Genomic DNA, 24,693 nt, shown 5'->3' with positions numbered 1-24,693 from the left:
AATACCTTTTCCCGAACTTACCGTGTTAACGAGAGAATCGGCCGCCATCTTGAATTTTCCAATACATCGGTAAACACTGCATGTGTTTCGAGCTGAATAAACATGTTAAATTGAATAAAAACACGAAAATTATATTCAGTTTGGTAGAAAAGTAACTTATCTTGCCTTTGATAACATTTATTTGTTATATATTTGTTTTTTGACAACTTTTTCGAATCTATGTGTACAGTAATACAAACCCAAAAAAAACATTAAACTTTAATTAAACTTAGAAATACGATTTAAAATATAGCGCGGATCATAAGTGCACTAGCACCCATTTTTTTATTAATAAATGTTTAGTAATTATTTTTCTTTTAATATTCATAAACAGTAAAAACGTCGTCATTTAAAAAGAAAATCCTATTAAAAAAAAAAAAAAAGAAGTCGATAAAAGTGATAAAAACAAAGGCGATAAAAGTGAGATTATTAATGTGTAGTAATTTCTTTTATTTCAATATTCATAAACAGTAAAAATAAAGTCGATAAAAATTCATGATCGTTTAGTTACTATGGCAACTAAAACATGTCCTTTCCTTTGCTCATGCGTAGGGAGAAGTCAGTGTTTTTTATGGTGTTCGGCAGGGAACTCAAATCGCGACCAGTACCTTTTTTTTTCTCACGTGTGCAAATATTTTTTTCCTTTAAGAAATTAACTTTAGTCTCTAATCTTTCAAATACAATTAAAAAGTAGTCGGAAACCTACAAAAAAAATTTCAAAACTAGGCCCCCCTATTTTTGCCCGTACCTAATATATACTATAATCAGTTGAATTGCCAAGAAAAAGAAACTTCGTAAACATTAATTAATTTTTAAAAGATTAAAATTCCATTATTTCAAAATGTTCCGTTGTGAGAATTTTGAATTGGTTGACTTGCTCAGTAGGTAGGTCGGTGGAAAAGAACGGGGTGATGGTAGCTGTGACCAACACGGAGATCCTGAGTGCATATTCCTTACAAGTTAAATAGACATTTCAGTCACGCGTGAATCTCGTTGACTGAGAGTTGGAGTAGATAAAAAGGGGTGGCCGGTCTACTGTTGTTGTAGTAGTTGTTGCTGTCTTTATACACGCTTCCACCATCGTTACTCATTTGTTACTTTTACAAGGAAAGACTGCGTATAAGCCACGTCGACATTTCGTTTAAACCGTCTTTTCTCACCTCCCCCCTACTCGTCGGTATGCAAATTCCGACAGTTTTAATATAAACATGATTCTTGTCACCTATTTTATCGCCAGATTAAAACCAATTTGAAAATGTTATTGCACAAATACGAAGCATTTTGTAGCCCCCCCCCTCATATTTTGTTCGTCTCTTTTTACCGAACAAAATATGGAACCCCGTAAATTCAGTAAAACCGTATTTCATATAGAAATGTTTATAATATTATTAATCATTAAACTGTGTAAATCTTAAAACCTAACAAAATTAATTATTAATTGCAGTTTGAAGAAGATAAACAAAGGTTTAAAAAAAATCATTAAGTCGCTTCTGCTTTTCCATAGTTAACACAAATTTGACGTACGGAAACATGCGGTCCCCGGTCCATTTTTCACAATCGTTTGGCAGACCCTATAAATTAGCTTATTTTATTTATTGATCTTTTCTCTTCAATTTGATATATAAATTTGAGGTGAGAAAATTATTTTCATTTTAATAGACATTTCAAAATGGGGGGGGGGGGTGAAAAAAAAACTTGTCTATAATATTATATTCAGTTTATTGGAAAGAACATAAAATTTCACATTGAACCTGAAAATATCGTAAAAATTGAACCAATAGAAAAATTGATAGATAAAAAGTGGAAAAAAAATTAACTCGTAAAATTCAATTGATTTCATTTTGTAAACAAAATGGCTGCATGAAGCCGCGCCGGCACTTTGTAAACACTGCTTTTAAAAAAATAAATAATATTTCTATTTTTTTTTAAAAACGACTTCAATAGTTTATTTTGGAAGTATATTACATAAAGAAAAAAGAGAAATTAGGAGTTTTTTTTATATTTTATTCGCAGTTTTTTGTTAGGAGTGTCAAAAATTTTGATACACCTAGTGCATGAGTACCGCTTTTTGTTTAATCCGCTAAAAATTTTTTTTTTTTTTTTTTTTTAATTATAAGGGTGTGTGTGTGTGAAGAAGTATGTTTCTTCGTCCCACGGCGGGAAGGAAAGTAGGAATTGCCTGCGCCCTAGGAGGATGCTTCGACGGCTCCGTCGGCATTCACTGGTAGGGACGCCTCAGGTGATTAGTAATTAACTGAGTTCTCATTAAAGAGTGAGAAGGCAAATTTGAGAGAACTATATAAGGCCACACGTTAGCCGGGTTTGTATTACTGTACACAGATTCGAAAAAGTTGTCAAAAAACAAATATATAACAAATAAATGTTATCAAAGGCAAGATAAGTTACTTTTCTACCAAACTGGATATATTTTTTGTGTTTTTATTCAATGCAATATATTTATTCAGCTCGAAAAATATACAGTGTTTACCGATGTATTGGAAAATTCAAGATGGCGTCTCACACCCTCTTTAACACCGTAAGTTTGGGAAAAGGTGTTATAAATAAAAAACTAAACAAAATACTATTAAAAACCCGCCGAATATATGTCAACCTATTTCACGGTAACATATATTGAGCGAGTTTTTAACAGTATTTTATCCGGTTTTTTATTTATATCCCTTTTCCCAAACTTACCGTGTTAAAGAGAGAATCAGACGCCATCCTGAATGTTCCAATACATCAGTAAACACTGTATGGTTTTCGAGCTGAATAAACATGTTACATTGAATAAAAACACGAAAAATATATCCAGTTTGGTAGAAAAGTAACTTATCTTGCCTTTGATAACATTTATTTGTTATATATTTGTTTTTTGACAACTTTTTCGCATCTATGTGTACAGTAATACAAACCCGCAATCACTTTATTTAATATCACATTTTGATACTTTTGTTACTGTGCTGAAATAACATTATTCAGAAAGCTATTCTTAACATGGGGGAGGGGGTGTTTTCCGACTAATCTCTACTTAACAATTTAATATAAAAGATATCGTATAATTTGAATTTTACTTGAAAAATACTATTTTAAAAAAAAGGTGCTAATGAATGCACTTAGTGGATCCGCGCTATTTTTTAAATCGTATTTCCAAGTTTAATATGTTTTTTTATTCAATTGTAAGGTTAAAGTACAGAATAGGTGCAAAACATCCCCCCTCCCCATGCTAAGAATAGCTTTTGGTAAATTTTCAGATTAGGTCCACCAGTCCACCACTCCACCACCACCACAACTTTCTTTTAAATAACGACTTTTAGATTTCAACCATGCTGAATACGAAAATTTTGCTGAAATAATTAGTTATCGAGATATAAAAAGTTGTATTATGCATTGTATTCTTTGGCGGCCATCTTTGTTACGCGCGTAGATTTGTTTATGGCGCGCGCACACGCGTAAAAACGATGGCCGCTCAAAATTACAATGCATAATACAACTTTTTATATCTCGACAACTAATTATTTCTGCAAAATTTCAATGCGATTTCCGTATTCAGCATAGTCGAAAACTCGGTACTGGTCGTGGTAAGAGTTCCCTGCCGAACACCCTCCAAAAACAATGATGTCTCCCGTTTCTCCCGCGCAGCCGCAAAGGACATGTTTTAGTTGCCATAGTAACAACACTTTTTATCGACATTGTTTTACTGTTTAAAGACATTACTACACATTTATTAATAATATCTCACTTTTATCGACTTTTTAAAACTTTTTTTTTTTACTCTTTTTAAATGACAACGTTAATGTTTATGAATATTGAAATAAAACATTAATACACATTTATTAATATCTTTTTTTTTCTTTACTGTTTATGTGTCAATTTTATCGACTTTTTCTTTTCTTATATTGAATATTGAAATAGAAGACATTACTACACATTTATTAATAATATCTTTTTTTTTTTTTTTTACTGTTTAACTGTTTGTGTCACTTTTATCGACTTCTTCTTTTATGAAACTTATCGGCGGTTCTTGAAATTTACTTACCACAAAATGATGATAGAATAATAAATTTACTTACGTTTAATCAATGTTATTTTCTTTTTTAAATAGCATTTTCTTTTTAAATGACGACGTTTTTACTGTTTATGAATATTAAAAGAAAAATAATTACTAAACATTTATTAATAAGAAAATGGGTGCTAGTGCACTTATGATCCGCGCTATATTTTAAATCGTATTTCTAAGCTTAAAGTTTAATGTTTTTTTATTCAATTGTAAGGTTAAAGTAGAGAATAGGTACAAAACACCCTCCCCCGTGTTAAGAATTGACACATAAACAGTAAAAAAAAAAAAAAAAAAAAAAAGTCGATAAAATTGACACAAACAGTAAAGAAAAAAAAAGATATTAATAAATGTGTATTAATGTTTTATTTCAATATTCATAAACATTAACGTTGTCATTTAAAAAGAGTAAAAAAAAAAAGTTGTAAAAAGTCGATAAAAGTGATTAAAAGTGATATATTATTAATAAATGTGTAGTAATGTCTTTAAACAGTAAAACAATGTCGATAAAAAGTGTTGTTACTATGGCAACTAAAACATGTCCTTTGCGGCTGCGCGGGAGAAACGGGAGACATCATTGTTTTTGGAGGGTGTTCGGCAGGGAACTCTTACCGCGACCAGTACCGAAAACTCATCCAGGTCGTCATTTAATAGAATATTGTGGAAGTGGACCTAATCTAAAAAAAAAGGTAAAACTATACAAACACCGTACGATTAACCCTAACCCTGACCCTAACCCTAACCCTAACGCTGTCACGGTGTTTGTATAATAATACCAAAAAAAAATACCTAGCTTTTTAAATAACGATATTATTTCAGCACGGATCAATAAGTGCATGTGTACCAAAAAAAAAAAAAAAAATAGCGTGGTAACAAAAGCATAAGCACCAAAATGTTTCTTAATAAAAAAAGCAGAAAATAATTAATAAAGACTTTTTTTTCTAAACTGGAATAGAAAAAAATGTTTTTAAAATTATCGATGCTAAGGATATTTAAAATAACATCCTGTAAAAAATGTTTTGGAAAAAAAAATCACCTTGTCAGTTCATTATTGTACTTACCAAAATCAATGAACTGTTTCATGGAAAGTGGCGAAGGGTTGTACTGTGAATAATGATCCAAATATTGTCGAAATTGTTGAAAAAGTCGCCTTGAAAACCTCATTTTGTATTTGTTGCAGGCGCATATTCATTAAAACCTAATATTTAAATTAAACTCAATAAGCAGCTGGATTTTATTTCCACTTTTCTTCTGATAAATGAAATTTTCGTACACAGCGACAGTAGTGGTGGTGGTGTTCTTTATGATGACGTCAGTTTCACTTAATAACAACAACAACCAAGTCGCGCTATAGAATGCAATAAATTTTAAATTATTAATGTTTCGTTTTTATTTATTTATTTTTGAAAATAGTATATACTATACCACATGTAACTATTTTTATATCTATCTAACATTTTGCTTATTTATTTATTTATTTATTTTTGGTGTTACGGGAGATCAGGTCACAACTTGATTCCATCAGTTTCAAGTCAAGTGCGGTCTCAAAATTGAAACCTAATGTTTTTTTAGTTTACTTATACTTAAAAACAAAGCGCTATCGGCTATTTTAAGTCGTTTTTGATGTTGAAGGAACTCACGTGTCGCATTGTGATAATTAAATATTAGAAGAAATGGAGGTGGGGAAGGGAAACAAAACAAGCAAAAATAAAACGAAAATTAAAAATATTAATCGCTCTGCTAGGTGTATCAGAATTTTTGTAGGAATTTTTGACACCCCTAACACGAAACTGCGAATAAAATATAAAAATCTCGTAATTTCTCTGTTAAAAGTGGGTTATTTATTTTCTTTATGGATTATACTTCCAAAATAAACTATTAAAGTTGTTTTAAAAGTAATAGAAATATTTTTTTTAAACAGTAATGAATTTTCCGAACTCAATATTTTTCAATTTTTAAACTTTAAAAATCTATCAAAATTTTTCTATTGATTCTATTTAACGATATTTTGTTAGAAATTTCAGAATGCAAGAACTGCTAGAGTGTTCCAATCACGCGATTATTTTGACCAATGAAATTGCATTGTTTCAGTTGCTGCGGAGGATTCAGGAATTGGCGGGAATCAAACAGATTTCCATTCCGTGTCGAGCAAAGCAGACGCGTGGTGTCTCGCTCCGTGCCAAATGTACTATAAGGCAGGGTTCTATTCTATTTGTTATCTCCGCTCACTTAAGTGCGGATACAAGCCTGAGGCAAAATGTTTATGGACTAATTACATTCATCATCATTGCCCGCAGGAGGGCATCCTTTATTATGGAACATCGATCGCAATGTGCGTTGTTCTTATTTGACCAGTCTGGAAGGATTTCGAAGAACCCTCAACCACTTCTACGAGCGGCCGAATTCAACCAGCATCTTCACAGAAGAAAACTACCTACACCTTTCGAGGCATAAACTACCCGCCATTTGGCCGAAGCTAAAGAGGTGCACTCTTTTGCAATTATGGACTCATCTTGTAAATAAAATATTCTTGGAATTTAAGGTGAGCCTTTGTTGCTTTTCTGAGAGTCTCTTTCATTCTGCCAAAGGCAAAAACGAGTAAGAGAAATTCTTACATGTTTTCAGGGTCAATGTGAAATTTTATGTTCTTTCCAATAAACCGAATATAATATTTTAGACAAACGTTTTTTTTAATTCACGCCCCCCCCCCATTTTCAAGTTTCTATTAAAAAGTAAATAATTAATTTACTCACTGAAAAGTAAATAATTAATTTACTCACAAATTGAAGAGAAAAGGTCAATAAATAATATATTCAAATTTAAAACAAAACAAAAAAACGTAGTGTTTTTTAGAATTTTACCTGTAAAGTTTGAAGTTTAAAACCTTTTTTTTTTAACCACGTTATTTGTTTTTTCTTTTTTTGTAATGAAACCTTGGACCTTGCTCCTTTAATTGAAAAAAAAAATTAGGGCTTGAATTACATTTTCCGAGGAGTTATAAAGCTTGGAAAGACAGGGGGTCGAATAATTCACGCCTCCCATTTTGAAATGTCTATTAAAAAGTAAATAATTAATTAATGTACCAAAGTCTTATATATCACAAATTGAAGAGAAAAGGTCAATAAATAATATATTCAAATTTAAAACAACAAAAAAGAACGGTTTTTTAGAAATTTACCTGTAAAGTTCGAAGTTTAAAACCTTTTTTTTTTTTTTTTTAAATACGTTGTTTTTTTTGTTTGTTTTTTTTAATTAAACCTTGGTCCTTGCTCCTTTAATTGAAAAAAAAATTAGGGCTTGAGTTACATTTTTCGAGGAGTTATAAGCTTGGAAAGATGGGGTGGAATTATTCACTATTTTCACGAAATTTCTGACACACCTATCGCTCTGCAGAACAGAAAGACAAACGTCAATGTCGGGATACCCAGGCCAAATCACCGCTAAAAAAAATCGTTCGCGCCCATCAAACTTAAAAATCGAATTGGAAACTCGAAAACAAAATGAAACGAACTTTTTTTATTATTATTATTATTATTATTATTTTAAGAACGTGTCGCCGTTTTAACCAAAAGAAACCGCTCATCAAAAAAGGATCCCTCTTCAAAACATAAAAACCACAGCCGACGACCCTTCAACAAGTACTTCGACGTGAATAATTCCCACTAGAATAATAGTCTCAACTTTCCCAGCTTCAATTTGATAAGACACATGAATATAAACCTCAAACAGATGACTCCCTACAGCACTTTAAAAACACAAAAACAAACACAAAACAAGAACAAAAAATGACGACCAGCACTGCAAACCCACGGTGTCTACAACTACTTCGCCGGACGAGTATAAATACAGCAAGTTATTTCAACCAAAGGCAGACCAGCTCGTCAAGCAGTGAGGCAGCAGCAGTCATGTCCACGCAGAAAGATTTCAACTACTTCCTCAACAACGGTCTTTGGGACAAGATCAAAAAATAAAAAATAAGAAGAAATGCGCACACACACACATACAGAAATTGTATATATATATATCCTTTTTGTAAAAACGCTGGGGTTTTCATTAGTTAGCTTTAGATTCCACAGAGTGAATGAGGTATTGTGGTAAATGTTGCCAGTCAAGAGTAAAGTCGCCACAGACGCCATTTTTACTTTAGTTACAAAGACCATGCAACACTCCCCTCTCCAGATCTTATAGGGCCTTGTGCCTAAATTTGTTTTGTCTTTTGGAGATTTTACTTTTTTAAATGTTTTAATTTTATATTGGAATTTTTTCTTTAAACGAAATAAATTAAATATAAAGATCAAAGTGTAGTATCTGTTCTCTCAGTTACGAAACTTGATCCACCACCGGGCTTTCGGGCTAGTTTAAGGTGCTTTTTCATACTAACTTTTGTTAGCAAGGACCGACCCCCTCCTTTGGGGAGTCAGGACCTAAAGGACCGACTCCACATTTGTGGGAGCTTGGACCTGAAAACCGATCCCCTATTTTGGGAGACTGGAATCTCGGGACCAACACCACTAGCTGGTAGTTGAGACCTTCTTTTTTCGTTTTTGCATGCGTTTTTTCTTCGTTCCGGTCTCTTCCCTCTAGAGACAGGGGATGGTCTAATTTCTCACCACTTAATTGCCTGAGCAGCACTCTGACCTGCCAGGCCCAAACTTTGTCTATTTTCGCTGCTCTCCCAGTGGATCGAGTAGACAGGGTTCTCTTTCTCGCTTCCGTTGGGGTAGTTAGTGGGTAGGGTGACGTGGGATAGGCGGGTGTTTCGTTTTTGCTCCCCTCTGTGGGCAGAAATGTCTATCCCCTCTCTCTCTTAATTGCGACGCGGCACTCTGACCCGCTAGCACCCACTGTGTCTTTCTTCTCTGCTCTCCCCCCTCGCAGGGGGATTTGAGCTGCTAACCGACATCCCCGTGAGGGGAGGTCAAAAACACTAATTTCTTCTGAGTCCGCTCCTCCCCCTCCACCCCCTCCATTCCCTTGGGTTTTCTTTTCTCCCCACTACACTTTGGTCCGCGTCAGCGGCCAGTGCAACCGCCACGATGCCAGGCTGGAGGGGTACGTCATCCCAAATGCGCAGCATTACCCCCGCAGACGACTCCCCATGTGAGGGAGCTAATGCATCTCCCGGCGAAACGGCGCCAGAAAGCAAGGTAGTAGAGGTAGGGAGTACTGGGTCGGGTCTTCAGATTTTGGTGGAGACCCCCTCAGATCAAAATATGCACTAAACCTAGGTAAGAATCGAAAAAATTTTGAAAAAAAAATCAAAATTCATCTGTTGGCGCCATTTTTTAGATTTTTAGGCTCCGGGGGCCCAAAAACGCCCATTTACCCATCTTTGCAAAAGAAGGGATAAGAAATAGCAGTTGAAACTTAGGTATTTTCACTTCTTTTGACTTGGTCAATGAATTAGGATAGGAATGACACAATGTATAGCTAAATTGAGTTTTATTTTAGCATATAAAAGTCATTTTTTAGTACAAAATCGGGATTTTAGCACAATTTTCACGGTGATTTACACCCAAGATGTCATTCATTTGGCGGAAAGAAATACCCTTAATCGTCCAGTGTTCCAAATCTGGTAAATTTTACATAAGAATGTTTCTTACAAAGCTTCATACAAAAATTGTAAGTGTTATTTAACTAGTTTCCCAAGGGGCTTGGGGACTAGTACTAGTAGAATCGAATAATTGATAACATTGCAGTGTTATCTGAGAAAGGAGTTGTTTTGTTTATTTGGTCAGTTCAAAATGAGACTCTGAAATGTAGAGTCTCCTTGCTATGTTATTTTTATCATAATCATAGCACACAGTTGAAATCTCCTCCTTGGGTCCATTCATATTTTTATTTGGGTCCATTTTGAATATCCTGACACAGTTATATTTCTCTTTCAGGACTGTATTGAAGAGTCAGCCGGTAGAATGAGTAGTGTTGCAGAGCAGTCCACAACTTTCTCTTTTGGTGATGTTCTTCCTTCAGAATATGAAGTCATTGCTAAAATTCTTGAAGTCGCACCATCTGGACAACCAACTGAAGAGAAAGAGACTAGACTCAGAAAACAAGCTGTGTCAGATTGCGCCAAGGGATTAATGATAACCTGGTCGAAGGCGTTCTCCGCATCTAATGTTCTGTCTGCGAAATCGGTAAAGAAGAAGATTTGCAAATCTTTGCAGTCATACTACAATGCTGTTACAACCAGAAAGAAGAAGAAAAGACGTGCAGAGATGGAGTTTAAGAAGGAACATTCCGAACTCTTCAACATCAAAGGCATGGCGGTAGATCCTGAGAAGTTTGCTCCAGCGGAAAAGACATTCTACTATGATCAGTTGAAAATGAATCGAAATTGGGGAATCGACTTGACACAAGTAGACGAGGAGTTTGAAAAAGAGATGGAGGACATGCGACAAAAAGAAGCAGCTGAGGTAGAAATGATGGAGGATGAACTTTCATACATCATGGATGAGGTGGTTGACACACTCAACAGTACTACATTATTAGTGAAAAGAACAGTCAAGAAGGAGTTAGCATGACTCGTTCAGGTCTGGTTCGAGTTCTTGTAGATTGCGCTGACGCTGCGTCACAAACAGACCAGTCTTTCATACCCCAGCCAGAGATTCGTAAGATTCGAAACTGCACTGAAGCCATCAAAAAAGTTTGTGTGGAAGTCAGTGTGAAGTGTGGAATCTCAGTGAAAAAAGCTATTCTAGCTGTTCAAATAGTCTGAAAAATTCTGTATGGACATGATTTTTATTTGAACAAGGAAGAGGCAGACAAAGCTAATCCTTCTCCTTGCACGTCTTCAACTCCCCCAGAAGTGAGTGATGAAATAATTGAAGATGATGAAGCACCATGTAAAAAGAAGGCCAAGTTAAATCGAAAACCCATGCCCCATTCCAAATCAGATTGGGAAGGTTATAAGAATGTTTTGCCAGCACCAAGAACAATAACTGATTACAAACAAATAATGGCAATTCAAGCCGAATCTGCTGCTGCCAACTTTCTTTATAACAACTCCGACAATTTGAAGTGCCACTTACATTATGACACAACATCACGATGTAAAATTGATGGTGAATGGCCAGCCATTATATTCAATTTCTCTGGAAAAAAGAGGTTCTCGCTCTGTCCCCTGTTCTTTGCCTACGAGGATAGAAAGCAAATAGTGAAGCTGCTTGTCGAGACGTTCCATCGTTTAGCAGTTTTGGTGATACCAGAAGATCCTAACATGTCAGTTACGGCTAAAGACTTGTGGGAAAAAGTAAAAATCATCATGACTGATTCAGTTGAAAAAAACTTGAAAATAGAATTTGAAATTGCTCGTGAGTTGAATTCGGAGCACGTTTCCCTTCACACTCTTTGTAAAGCGCATACTGTTGAAGCTTTAGATAGATCAAACCCAGATGATAAGCAAACTATCGATGCAGATCAAATTGTCGAATGCGAAATCAACGGAGACTGGGATGTTCTTTCGGACCGAAACATGCAATTCACACTGCACAACAACAAAGAGATTGCAGCCAAGTTTGATGGATTATTGTAGTGCTTGTAGTGTATATCTGAGTCACTTTTGTTAAGTCTGTTAAGCACTTGGAAATCATAAAAGGACGGGATTATGTTGATTTCGGCCTATTTTCAGCAATTTTAGGTCCAATTTGGCCAAATTCACCCCTAAAATTGCCCTTAAAGACCCCAAGACCTGTCAATAATCATGGTTCTCTGCCTTATATGTGTGTCTGAAGTCATTCATATCCATTGGGAATGAACAAGGATCGATTAAGTGACTGAGAACAGGATTTTGGCAATTTCGCCCTTTTTGGCAATTTTGGGTCAAAATTTGGTCTATTTCTCTTCAAAAAAGGCCCAAAAAGATCTGAGACCTGTATATAATCGTACTCCAATGTCTATTTTAGGTATCTACACCAATATATACCTTTATAAAGGTGGACGAGGATAATTTATGTGACCCAAGATGGTTTTTGTGATTTTTGCCTGTTTTTCGGCCAATTTATGGCCAATTTTGGCCATTTTTTGACCGAAATTGACCAAGAATACAACAAAACCTGTTTAAATACATGACCCTGTGTCATTTGAAACTATTTATATCCATTAATGGGCATTGGAGATACACAAGAAGCAAAATTATGCCTTGAAATCACTCATATTGACATTTCGGACACATATTTCTTGAAAAACCAGCCCCAGATCTAAAAAATGCCGCCAACAGATGAAAAAATTTTTTTTTTCAAATTTTTTTTCGATTTTGACCTAGATACACCTTATATTTTGATTTGAGGGGGTCCCCACCAGATTTTGAAGATGTGACCTTTTTTCGACCCAGTACTCCCTACCTCTAAAGGTAGGGCCCCAGCGCGTAGCGACCCCCCGGAAACCACCTGCAACTGCAGCTCCCCACGAGGGCAGCCCGTTAAATAATGCAGCAGCCGACAGGGGACAACGCAACGGAAGCTGCTCCTACAGCATCTCAAGTCCCCCAAAAAGTGGACGGATCTGCTAGACCAGTGCCACCGGCTCCCCAAGAGGGCAACTCCCCCTCAGCTGGAGAAATGGAAGGAAACAGCGCAACCGAAAAGACAGAGGAGCTAGTTAACGCAACCCTAGCCTCTCTAAAAGCGCTGTTTGAAGAGGAGACGATGATCCCAACCCTCAGAACTCCCCAAGAGGGCAATGAAGGGATGATGAAAACCAGGGTGGAGGTAGACGCGGCAACCAGTTCCAACAAACGCAAGCTGGGAGCAGCGTCACCCCCCACCTCTGCAACTGCAAAAACCGCTGCTGGGAACACATCCCCAGGAGGGGAGGCACCTGCATCCCCGAAAGAGAATGCCACCCCGCAGAAAAAGAAGAAGGGGAACGACCCGGAAAGCAGAGAAAGCCAGCACGCGATGACAAATGCGGACTGGCCAACTGCAAGGACAACAACGGTCACGGAGCAGCCAACGGCCTCACCTACAACTCCTGTCCCCTGACCAGCAGACACCCAACCGGAGGGAGGATCAGCATCGGGCCCCAAAGAACAACCAAACAAAATGAAGCCGGAGGAATACAAGAGGCTCTTCGACTCCAAGTACAAAGACTACACGGAGGGGAACACAATCAGACCCCTCTCGGGGCAGGTCGAAGGCTTGGAGAAGAGAGTCCTCTCCTTCATCACGTCACACACGTCAACAAGGACACCATGCTGAAACTCCTGCTGGAGCAGAACATCCCAGCCAGTTACGTCTGCAGATGGAGCTACGCACAGTGGGATGTGCTGCTCCCCACCCTAGAGGCCGCCGACAAACTGTCCAGGACCACACACCAAAGCAGGAACATCAAGCTGCAGCCGGTGTACCTGAACAGGAGAAGAGCAAACGTCCCCTGTTACATGGAAGCAAACCAACTGGGAGCCATCCTCAGCCAGTACGGGGACGTCGAGGAGGTAACGCCAGTCCGCGGTCAAAAGAACTTAATGACCGGGGACTACAAGATTCAGATGGTCCTGGACAAAGCCGGCTTCTTTGGAATCCCGGCGACACTGAGGTTCGGGGACTGGACCCTCTCCCTAATAGTGGAAGGGAGAAAGCTCCACTGCTGGCAATGCCAACAACAGGGGCATATGGCCAAAGACTGCCCCAAAAAGACCAGAAACCCACCCAAGACAACCGGAAAAGAAAAAGAAGCAGCATCAGTCAAAGCCTCCGTTCCCGCTCCGACCACAAGCCTCCCAGAAGGTTGGGTGACGATCACCAAAAAAGGGAAGACCCCGCAACAGTCATTCTCACAGACGGTGACCAGAGACCAACCCGAAAAGCAAGAAGCCATGGACACGCAGGCACCCCCCTCCTCAAACAAGAGGAAATTACAAGAGGAGGAGGAGGAGGTAGTGTCTGAGGAAGAGGAGGCAACTCCACTACCCGCGAAGCAGAGCGCAACCAAGATCAGAAGGAGGAAGAGCAAGAAGACACGAGCCGACCCCCCTACCCCTACTGATAAAGACACTTCAACAGCCCCGCAAATTAAGCCCCCTGTCACCCCACTACCTCAGCAGCCCGAGCAACTACCCCCCTCCCCAGATCTCCCCAAAACCCCCAGAAACCCTTCACCACCCCCATCCTGTGATAAACCACCCCAGGAAGGAACTGTGACAACTACCCCCCCCCACCCACCCCCCAACCTAAAAGCTCCCCTCCCTCAACAAGGCCAGTTCGCACAGAACGAACTAAAAAACTACCGTTCCTGCCAGGAGGTAGACTTTGCGAGCTGGACCCGCACCAAACAATACTGGATCTCAAAGGACAGCAAAAGGTCCGGTATAACAAGTTGAGGGGTCTCGCCTACGTGGATGGTGACAGCGTGGCGGACCCAACAAAATTTAAGGACGCTCCCATGTTGACCACCTTTGTGAGGGTCAACAAGGATGCAAGAACTCAAGCCCTCTGGGCCATGATCAAAGCAACTAAGGATGCGATCCCGGGCCAGCAGCTGGTGGACAGGGACCATCCGTCACTGAACAATTTCTTTTTTAAGTGCGAGGGCAGAGTCCCTGTGTATATACACCCCTCATTCTACAGGGCACTTAAACTAACCTTCCCCCTGGACGTGGGAGGTGTGGCCAAGGACGGAGTACCCTCAGCAGACTTACTTACCGGCAGCCTCGGCCAGGCCTGCCACGTCCTCACTGCCAAGGATTTCAGACCCGTCTGTGACACTGAATAAGGTAAGTGAACGTGGCTGTGAGCTTGGCTACATTGAATGTGAGGGGCATCAGGTGTCGGAGCAAGGCCTCGCGCATTGTGAGAGACTTGGTGTCCCTTAAGGTAGATATTGCCGCTATCCAGGAGACCCACTTTATTTGTGACGAGGATTGTCAGGCGCTGGTGAACGATTACGATGTTTACTCAGCATATGGCAATACTTATAGTCGTGGAATCTCCTTGCTAGTGAGTCGCACCCTGTCAGCGTCGGTGAATGTTGTTCACGCAGGCGAGGACGGGCGGCTAGTTGTTGTTGATGTTGCCGTTAATAGTAGTGTTTTTTGGATTGTCGCTGTTTATGCTCCACATTCTGCTGTAGAGAGGGCATCCTTTTTTCGACGGTTGGAGGGCTTCTTAGTGGATCCGGAACGGGTAGTTCTAATGGGTGATTGGAATGCAATCCTTGATCCCAATATAGATAAGGTCGGGGGGACTAGTGGGTCGGTGCGGTGTGACAGCACTCTGTTTGACCTGATGGCCTCGTGCGATCTCGTCGACAGATTCCGTCTGGATCATCCGGGGCGGGAGATGTGGACGTGGAATCCTGGAACGCCTTCCCATCTGAGTACTTACTTGGATCGGATGTTAGTTAGAAGAGGCGACGTAGACTTTCTATCGTGCCCCACGTTCCACTTGTTAGGACACTTGGACCATAAACTAGTTATGGCCCGTTTGAACTTAAGTGCTAGGTCTAAACTAGCCGGATACGGGAAGTTCAACACCACCTTGTTGGAGTTGGAGGACTACCGGTTGAAGGTTACAGAATTAATTCAGCGGGCTTTAGTGGGGGCGGTTACAGGGAGTAAGTGGTGGGTTAGTCTTAAGGCCAAAATTAGGCGCTTCTCAGTCCAATACAGCCAACGCCTCGCGTTAGATAAGGCTAAGGCAAAGAAGCGCTTAGAGGATAAGTTGAGCCGGGCGGTGGAGGGGGGGGGACCCCCTAGAGGTAGCACTAGCTAAACAAGACCTCAACCGCTTGGCTAGCGAGCGGTATGAAGGTCAAGTAGTTAGGGCTAGATTAATGAAAGTTTCCAACGAGGCTGTGAATGTTGACGCTGTTGAGCGTAAGGCTGCTTTAAGGCACGCTTTGGACGGGTACATTCGTAAAGTACATAACCTGGAAGGACATGCCCTAGTTTCGACTTGAGAGATCTGCGAGGGGTTTCGGGAGCATCTATCGGAGCGCTTCACCCAACTACCCGGACTCAGGGTCGAAGAGTTTGGCAGCTATTTGGCTGACTCGCCCCGCCTCACGGCGGCTCGGGCGGCTAGCTGTGATGGTTTTGTTACTGAACATGAGGTCATTACTGCATTGAAGCAGGTCGGCTACAACAAATCCCCGGGGCTTGATGGTTTACCCTACGAGTTCTATTTGAGGCTGTCGCCCATGTTGGTCCCTATTCTGAAGGATATGTTCAACCATTGGTTTGCTCAGGGTTCTATCCCTGGACAGGTGACCAAGGGAGTGATCACATTGCTGAGGAAAGGTCGACGGTATGGTGGGGTGGAAAATTTCGACGATTTTAGGCCCTTGACTCTGCTAAACACAGAGTTAAAGATTTTGGCAAAGATTCTTGCGAATCGTTTGCAGGTTGTCATCACTGACTTGATCGAGCCGGACCAGACTTATGCTGTGAAGGGGAGATCGATTCAAGACACTTTGCATTTGATACGCTCGATCATAGAGGGGACAGAAGACGACGCCGAAGCCGCGCTGATCAGTTTAGATCAGTCCAAGGCATTCGATAGGGTCGACCATCGGTTCCTGGGAGCTGGGTTAGAGGCCGCCGGATTTAATCCGGACTTCCGCAAGTGGATCATTGTCCTGTATGATAGGCCGACGGTAGCGGTGCAGATCAATGGTAAGCTGTCGGAGTCATTCGCTGTCTCTCGGTCGGTGCGTCAGGGTTGTCCGCTGTCGCCTCTGTTGTACGTCCTGGCATTGGAACCCCTCCTTCGCAATTTAAGGGACGAGGCGGCTACACCAGTCCTGCGCGGAATAGCCCTCCCTGGAGGCACACGAGCCAGGGTTTCCGTGTTCGATGATGACGTCACCGTGTTCGTGTCTTGCCACACGGACGTTCAAGCGGTGGTCGAGGCGCTCACTCGATACGAAGAAGTCACAGGGGCCATCTTCAACCGTAGCAAGTCTGTCGGCCTGCAGTTGAGGGCCTGGACCGGGGTAAACTCGCTTCCAGGTATTTTCAGCTGGACCGATGGACCGGTCCGTATTCTCGGTTTCTGGTTTGGACCGGGACTTCAGCTGGAAAAGAATTGGTCGGAAGTATATGGCAAGGTCAAATCGTTGGTGAAGATTTGGATTGGAAGGAAATTGTCCTTGAAGGGTTGGGCGGAGGCGTGTGCTACATACGTCTTTCCGCTCATCCTTTACCGATTGTCTGTACTTCCTCTCCCTGCAGAACGACTAACCCGCTTGCAAGGGCGCTTCGATTCACTATTGTGAAACGAGGGTAAGCATTATGTCTGCAGAGAGGTCTGTGTCCAGAGTCCGAGCGAGGGAGGCCTGGGTCAGCCCAGTCTCTTGTGTCATAGAAATGCAGAGAGATTGGCTTTCCTGGGTCGTTTGCTTGAAGAAGACGCTCCTTGGGTCCCTGTGGTTGAGAACTCGTTTCCCAATCTCAAACCCAACCCCTCGGTAGAAGGTCATCGTAGACCGAGGGGGGAGTTCTTCTCCGAATGCCGGACCGCTCTTAGAGCTTTGCCGGGGACCAGTGACCTCGATCAGCCAAGAAAGAAACTATATCGGGAGCTAGTAGACGGGACCGCGAAGGATCCACTTTGTAGGCGGATGGGATGGTCGATGGAGGTTGTCCATTCTCATTGGAGTTGGGCGCCGGGACGGGAGATTCTGAACAACTCAGAATTTTCCCTCACCTGGCGACTGGTCCGTAACGCGCTGCCCCTTCTCGACGAACTCTGCCGGTATAAAGAACATACGAGGGGCTTCTGTCCGCGCTGTGACGAACGCGAGCCCGAAACGATCGGGCACGCGTTTTTTAGTTGCAGCCGGATCCAGCCCTTATTGGAGTACGTCGAGGGGGTAACGGCTCGCATCAATGCCGAATGTCCGCTCAATCTCGACGAAGGTTATTTTGTGTACAACATGGAGCCGCTGTTCCCCAGGGAGGAAAGAATGGTTGTCTTGGCGATCCTGGCAGTAGCGCGCATGGTGATTTGGATCACGCGCCTCAAGTTGGTCCGTGAAGGGACATCTGTTCCGGATCGGGATCTGATCGTTTACTTTAAACATTTGCTTAAAGTAAAGATCAGATGTGATTGGAGGAGGTTGCCTAGAGTGGAATTTTTTGGTACTAGAGAACCTCTGAGTCTACCAATCCCCTTTGTGCCACATCCTTGCTTTTTCAACATCCCCGGTCACTCCCCTACGCAGAGGTCACCTTCCAACCCCCCTTCACCCGTTGCTTTGTTTTCTCCCACTTCCATTAATATATTCTCCCCAATCCCCATTAGGGATCGCCCTGCTTGTTTTCGGTTCCCCGGAAAACAGTGGGGGGTCTAGTTACCTAGATTTGTACAGGGGGGTCTCACTAACAACCCAGTAGGATTTATTTTTTGTTTTTGATATGAACACTTTTAATTAGTTTTCCCCTCTCCACGAGCAATCTTTCTCCTAATTCAAAAACTTTTATTTTTTCTAATGAAATTGAACTTTATTTTTTCACACATGCACACACAAAATTAAAAAAAAAAAAAAAAAAAAATGCATACACAAACACACAGACAACTGTTTATAAATTGTAAATATGATTTTGATTCTTAAACGCTGGGGATTTATTAGTTAGTTTAAGATCCATAGAGTGAATGAGGTATTTTGGTAAATGTTGCCAGTCAAGAGTAAGACTCCAAAGTCTACATTTATTACTTTTTAATCACTTTAGTCACAAAGACTCTGAACCCTTCCCCTCCCCAATTTCTTGTAGGGCCTTGTGCCTAATTTTGTTGTTTGAAAATCTTTTGTTTTTTTTACTTAATTGTATTTACAAAATTTTAAAAGCAATAAAATATATAAACAAGATCAAAGTGTAGTATCTGTTCTCTGATACATACACAGCGCTAGACAGTGCTGTTCTGGCGACACATTCTCGTGCCCGGAACACCTGACAAGCTTGTTGGGTAGCGTTCTGTCCGCACCCCCACTTGGTCTGTCTTTCTCTGCTCTCCCCCCTCACGCGGGGATCCGAGCTGATAATTTACGACCTCCCCGCGAGGGAGGGTCGGAAACACTTTCTCTCTTCCCTCCACTAACTTCCCACTCCCTTTCTCAGTTCTATCTCCCCTCTTGGCGCCAAGGTCGGCTCCCCACTTTGGACGCCGACTCCACGTCACTCATTTTGGTGAATTTTAATACAGGGAAGAGAGAGCTTTTTTCAAAAATGGACACCCCCAGCCCGGGGACCACCAATACAGATACCCCCAGCCAGGAGGCTACCACAAGAAAAACTGCTCCCCAAGAGGACGACTCCCCAACAGGGGGAGCAAAAAGCAACGGGGCATACCGCCCGGACACTAAACCGAAGGATGCCCCCCAGAAGGGAGAAAACTCACCAGCAGCTCCCCAAGAGGGCGATTCCCCACAAAGGAGAGAAAAAACAATGTTGGACGGGGAATCCCGCTCTGACAACAAAAATCAAGAGGCAGTAGCCCCAAAGGACGATAAGGGAGACAGTGCTCCCCAGGAGGGCTACTGCCCTAAAAGGGGAGCAAATCAAGAAAACGAGGGGGCATACAGCCTAGACCTCCCCAAAATAAAAGGGGCAAAAACTCCCAAGGATAATAAAGAGGACAATGCTCCCCAGGAGGCCGACTCCCCAAAAAGGGAGGCATTTTCTGGAATAAGCATAGAGCAAGGAGAGTCGGTCCCAAAGGAAAGCGGAAAGGGAAATGCCCCTCAAAATAGCAACCCTTCCGCAAAGGAACAGCAAAAACAGTCCAACCTCACCAAAGATCCAACACCAACAAGAGGGTCGGCATGGGGGAAGACTGTAGAGAAGCAACTGTCCCCTCAAGAGTATAGAGACTTGTACTTGACCAAGTACAGACAATACATAGAGGGGGCAGAAATTAAACCAGTGCCAGGCGCTTGGGAGGCAATCGAAGACAGAGTCCTCTCCCTCATCATCTCGGATATGCCGGAAAACCGCCTCCTAGGGATGAAAAAGGAAGACATGGCGGGGCTCCTACACAAGCTAAACATCCCGGTACTATACCTGTACCAGAGGAGCTACGCCATGTGGGACATCCTCCTACCCACCAAGGAAGATGCGGAGAGACTCTCCCTACAGGAAATTAAGTATGGGAGAATAAAACTAAAGCCCGAATACCAGGGCAGGACAAGGACCCGGGTGCAGGTATTCAATGTATCTATGCAAATATCAGCAGAAATCCTGGGATCCTTCTTCACACAGTTCGGCGAGGTGGAAAAAATAATCCCAGTGCGGTCGAAAACTGGCATGCACTTGGGCAGCTACACTGTGGCCATGAGGCTAAAGAAAGAAGGCTTCCAGGCAATACCAATACCAGCACAGCTGACATTTAAGGAGGCAACTATGACGGTGGTGGTGGAGGGGCGTCGTCCGCACTGCTGGTTCTGCCAAAAGCAGGGTCACATGGCCAAGAGCTGCCCTCAAAGGTCAACTAAAGGCGGTCCCAACCTCTGAGACAGCACCAGTGTCCAAACAGGCTGTCACAACTCCTGCAACCGGAGCACCAACCCCAGCACCGAGGAAACCCAAAACTACGCAGGAGGCCAAGGGGGAGGAATGGATCACGGTAATGAGGCGGAAACGAAAGCCCACAATCCCATCTGCCACCGTCCCACCACCAACCCAACAACCGAGGCAGCAACAACAACAGCAACATCCACAACAGCAGCAGCCAAACCAGCCGTTGAACCAGCCGCAGCAACAACATCAGCTGCCGCGGCCAATTCCACAACCAATGCCACGAAAACAGCGGCAACAACAAAAGCAGCAGCAGCAGCAACAGCCAGAACAGGAGCAGCAGCAACAAAAACGGCTGCAGCAACCAGAACAGCAACAGCATCAACCAGAGAAACAGCAATTAGAGGAGCAGCAACAACCAACGGTCCCTACACTAATTGAGACGGGGACCAAGCGCAGAAAACACTGCTCCTCTGAGGATGAATCTGCTAGTGAGAGGGAGAGGAACTCAACCTCACCACTCCCCGGTTCATTCAAAAGAATAAAAAAGAAAAGCAAAAAAAGGAAAGGGGAAGAAAAGGCAGCCCCCACTCTCTGTGAGCATACACCACCCCTAACAACAACACAACCCACTTCCACCCCCAAACTACATACTGCACCAACACTAGACACCGCACCAACACCAGACACTCGTCCCCACACCAATGCAAATTGAGCCGCCATCCCAGAAAGAAAAGAATGAACCCGGGAGGGGGAGAGACCCTTCAGATTCTCCCACTTACGGACTCACTCCAACAGGGACCCTCGAAACGAGGGAGGAACTTTGTTTTGTAGACCCCCAGTCTGTGGCAATGGACTTACCACACCGGCAGAGAAAAAAATTAAAACCTCTGCTGGACTGCCAACAGATAGGGGGAAAAGACGTTAATGTCCCCTCTAATTTCCCGGACGCCCCAGGGCTAACAACTTTCGTCAGGCTTCCTGAGGCCTGCTGGACTAACGTGTGGACAATGCTGGAGGCCGCTGGAGGGGCTGGTCCGGGAATTGAACTGATTAGGAAAAATGATCCTTCCCTTGAGGAACTCGCAAAACAATACAAGGGAAGGGTCCCAGTGTTGGTCCATCCGTCACTTTATAGGGCCCTTAAATTGACTCACCCTTTGGATGTTGGCAGCATTGTGAGAGAAGGTCAGGATATGAAAAACCTGACCACCTTGAGCATTGCACACAATGTCGGTGTCCTTTTCCTGGCTGACTTCGGAGCTGAGTGTAACACACCTTAAGGTAGGTACCATGGCTTTGAATTTGGCTAGTCTGAATGCGAGGGGCTTGAGATCATCGGGCCGGGCGGCTCGCCTCAGGCACGACCTCTTGTCCCTGGGAGTGGATGTGGCTGCGATTCATTTCGTTTCTTCTGTGGACTGTCAGGTGCTGGCCCGAGACTTTGAGGTTTTCTCAGCATATGGCAACTCGCGGGGGAAGGGAGTCTCTTTGCTAGTTAAACGTACCCTTTCCGCGACGGTCGACGTTGTCCATAGAGATGCGGAGGGCAGGCTGGTCGTGGCAGATCCTGCCGTAAAAGATTCTGTGTTTCGGGTGATTGCGGTTCATGCGCCCAGCACCGTTCGTGAGAGGGTCTCATTCTTCAGTCAGCTTAACGCGTTTGTAGATTGTCGGAAGCGGGTAGTGCTAATGGGGGATTGGAACGCCATCTTAGACCCCGACAAAGATAAGGTAGGAGGCGGAGCTAGAGGGTCGGAGAGGTGCGAGTCCAGCCTGGCTGATCTGATGGCTAGATGCGGACTGGTCGACAGGTTTCGGGTCAAGCATCCAGGGCGGGAAATGTGGACGTGGACCAATAGCGTTTCCTCCTATCCAAATAATTTGGACAGGATATTAATTAGGAGAGGCGAAGTAGACTTCCTATCCTGTCCCACGTTCACTTGGCTAGGCCAGGCCAGACGGACCATAAATTAGTTATGGCCCGGCTGAAGCTAGGAAATAGGCCTAAGTTAGCGGGGTACTGGAAGTTAAACACCTCCCTTCTGGAGATACAAGACTTCCGAGATCAGTTAAGAGAATTGATTAAAAAGGCACTTGTTGGGGCGGTTACCGAGAGTAAGTGGTGGTTAGGTCTTAAAGCCAAGATCAGAAGCTTCTCCGTCAAGTATGCCCAGTGCCTCGCACTAGATAAGGCCAAGACGAAGAAGCAGCTAGAGCAGAAACTAGCCCAGGCTATGGGGGAGGGTGATAGGGTTAGTCAGGAACTAGCTAAGCAGGACCTTCTACGCGAGACTAGCGAGCGTTATGAAGGCCAAGTAGTTAGAGCTAGGCTTAGAAAGATAGGCAACGAAGCAGTCAATTCTGATGCAGACGTGTGCCGTGAGGTTTCTAGGTGTGGCTCGGATAAATACATTGCGAAAGTTAGACATACGGATGGACGCACCCTGGAATCGACTCGGGAGATCTGCGAGGGGTTTCGAGAACATTTCGAGGAGTATTTTACGCAGCAGCCCGATCTTCCGGTCCTTGAGTTTAGCGACTATTTGGCCGACTCTCCCCGCCTCGAGGCGGCTAGTTGTGAGGGCTGGGTGACGGAGCGGTAGGTCTTTACTGCGCTGAAGCAGGTCAGCTGTGACAGATCGCCAGCACTTGATGGTCTGCCATATGAACTGTACTTGAGGCTGTCGCCCATGTTTCTGCCTCTTCTGACGGATATGTTCAACCATTGGTTTGCTCAGGGATCCATCCCAGGGCAGGTGACCAAGGGAGTGATCACATTGCTGAAGAAAGGTGACGGGCATGGAGGGGAAGAGTTAGACAACTACAGGCCCATAACTCTGCTAAACACAGAGTTGAAGATTTTGGCCAAGGTCGTGTCGAATCGGCTGCAGGTTGTTATCGATGAGTTGGTTAAACCGGAACAGAACTACGCTGTGAAGGGAAGATCGATTCAGAACAACTTGCACCTGATCCGCACGATCCTAGAGGGGGGAATAGATGACGACACGGAAGCCGCGCTGATCAACTTAGATCAGTCCAAAGCTTTCGATAAGGTCGACCATCATTTCCTGGCATCTGTCTGAGAGGCCGCCAGTTTTAAACCGGACTTTTGCAAGTGGATCTCCATAATCTATCGACAGCCCATGGCTGTCGTGCAAGTCAACGGAAAGTGCTCAAAACCCTTTGTTATCTCTCGGTCGGTTCGTCAGGGTTGTCCGCTGTCGCCCCTGCTTTATGTCCTGGCTTTGGAGCCTCTGCTCCGCAAGCTGAGACATGGGGAGGCAAATTCGGCCCTGCGCGGAATGGCTCTGCCTTGCGGCTCAGCTGCCAAGGTATCCGCGTTTGCCGATGACGTCACGGTCTTTGTGTCGGGCTTCAGAGACATTGAGGTCGTGTCAGAGGCACTCGCACAGTACGAAAGAATCACTGGGGCCAAGATAAACCGCAGCAAGTCGGTAGGACTGCGGTTGGGCGCATGGAGTGGCAACAAAAACTTCCCGGCGCCCTTCAGCTGGACAGATGGCCCGGTTCGGATCCTCGCCGTGTGGTTCGGACCAGGTCTCCAGCTTGACAAAAATTGGTTGGAGATACGGTCAAAGGTGGAGGCTGCAGTCAATTCGTGGCGTCCTAGGAAACTTTCCTTAAAGAGTAGAGCTGAGGCGTGCGCCACTTACGTCTTTCCTCTCATCCTTTACTGACTGGCCGTACTTCCCCTGCCTGCACAACACCTAACAGCTCTCGTCGAACTCTTGTCCTCACTCCTTTGGGACAGAGGAAGACACTGGGTGAGCAGACAGGTCTGTATTCAACGTCCGTGTGAGGGAGGCTTGGGAATGCCGGACTTGAAGTGTCATCGAGATGCTGAGAGGCTGGCATTCCTGAGCCACTATATGCAAGATGACCGACCGTGGCACCCCGTGGTTAGTGCCGCCTTCCCCGACCTCGTTCTGGACCCTTCCATCGAGAGCCGTCGCAGGCTGCGGGGAGAATCTGCCTACATGAAAGAGTGCCGAGCCGCGCTAAAACGACTACCAAGGTCCAGTGACCTTGTGACTGCTACCCGTAGGGAACTCCACAGGGATCTAGTGAAGGGGGCCGCCGACGACCCGCTATGTGCGCGTTTGGGGTGGCAGCAGAGTGAGATCGT

General features: G+C 43.5%; 1 protein-coding gene across 3 annotated transcripts in view; it reads right to left on the bottom strand.

Annotated features, from left to right (window-relative positions):
- Positions 1-6,279, bottom strand: part of LOC145284723 (pyruvate dehydrogenase (acetyl-transferring) kinase, mitochondrial-like) — a 591,786-nt gene extending 585,507 nt beyond the window's left edge. The window contains exon 1 of one of the 3 annotated variants that reach the window (XM_080133645.1): positions 5,155-6,279. In XM_080133645.1, the coding sequence (XP_079989771.1) occupies positions 5,155-5,257 (103 nt within the window). In that variant the 5' untranslated portion in view covers positions 5,258-6,279. The remainder of the gene's footprint in view (positions 1-5,154) is intronic. The other 2 variants (XM_080133648.1, XM_080133649.1) reach the window with 2 other exon arrangements.
- Positions 6,280-24,693: the final 18,414 nt, after the last annotated feature.

This window comes from Euprymna scolopes, chromosome 9, assembly GCF_053919585.1.
Source record: "Euprymna scolopes isolate OS-2025 chromosome 9, ASM5391958v1, whole genome shotgun sequence".
In the NCBI taxonomy this organism is placed as follows: domain Eukaryota; kingdom Metazoa; phylum Mollusca; class Cephalopoda; order Sepiida; family Sepiolidae; genus Euprymna; species Euprymna scolopes.
Note: the sequence above shows the minus strand (reverse complement) of the source record. Positions and strands in the feature narration are given on the sequence as shown.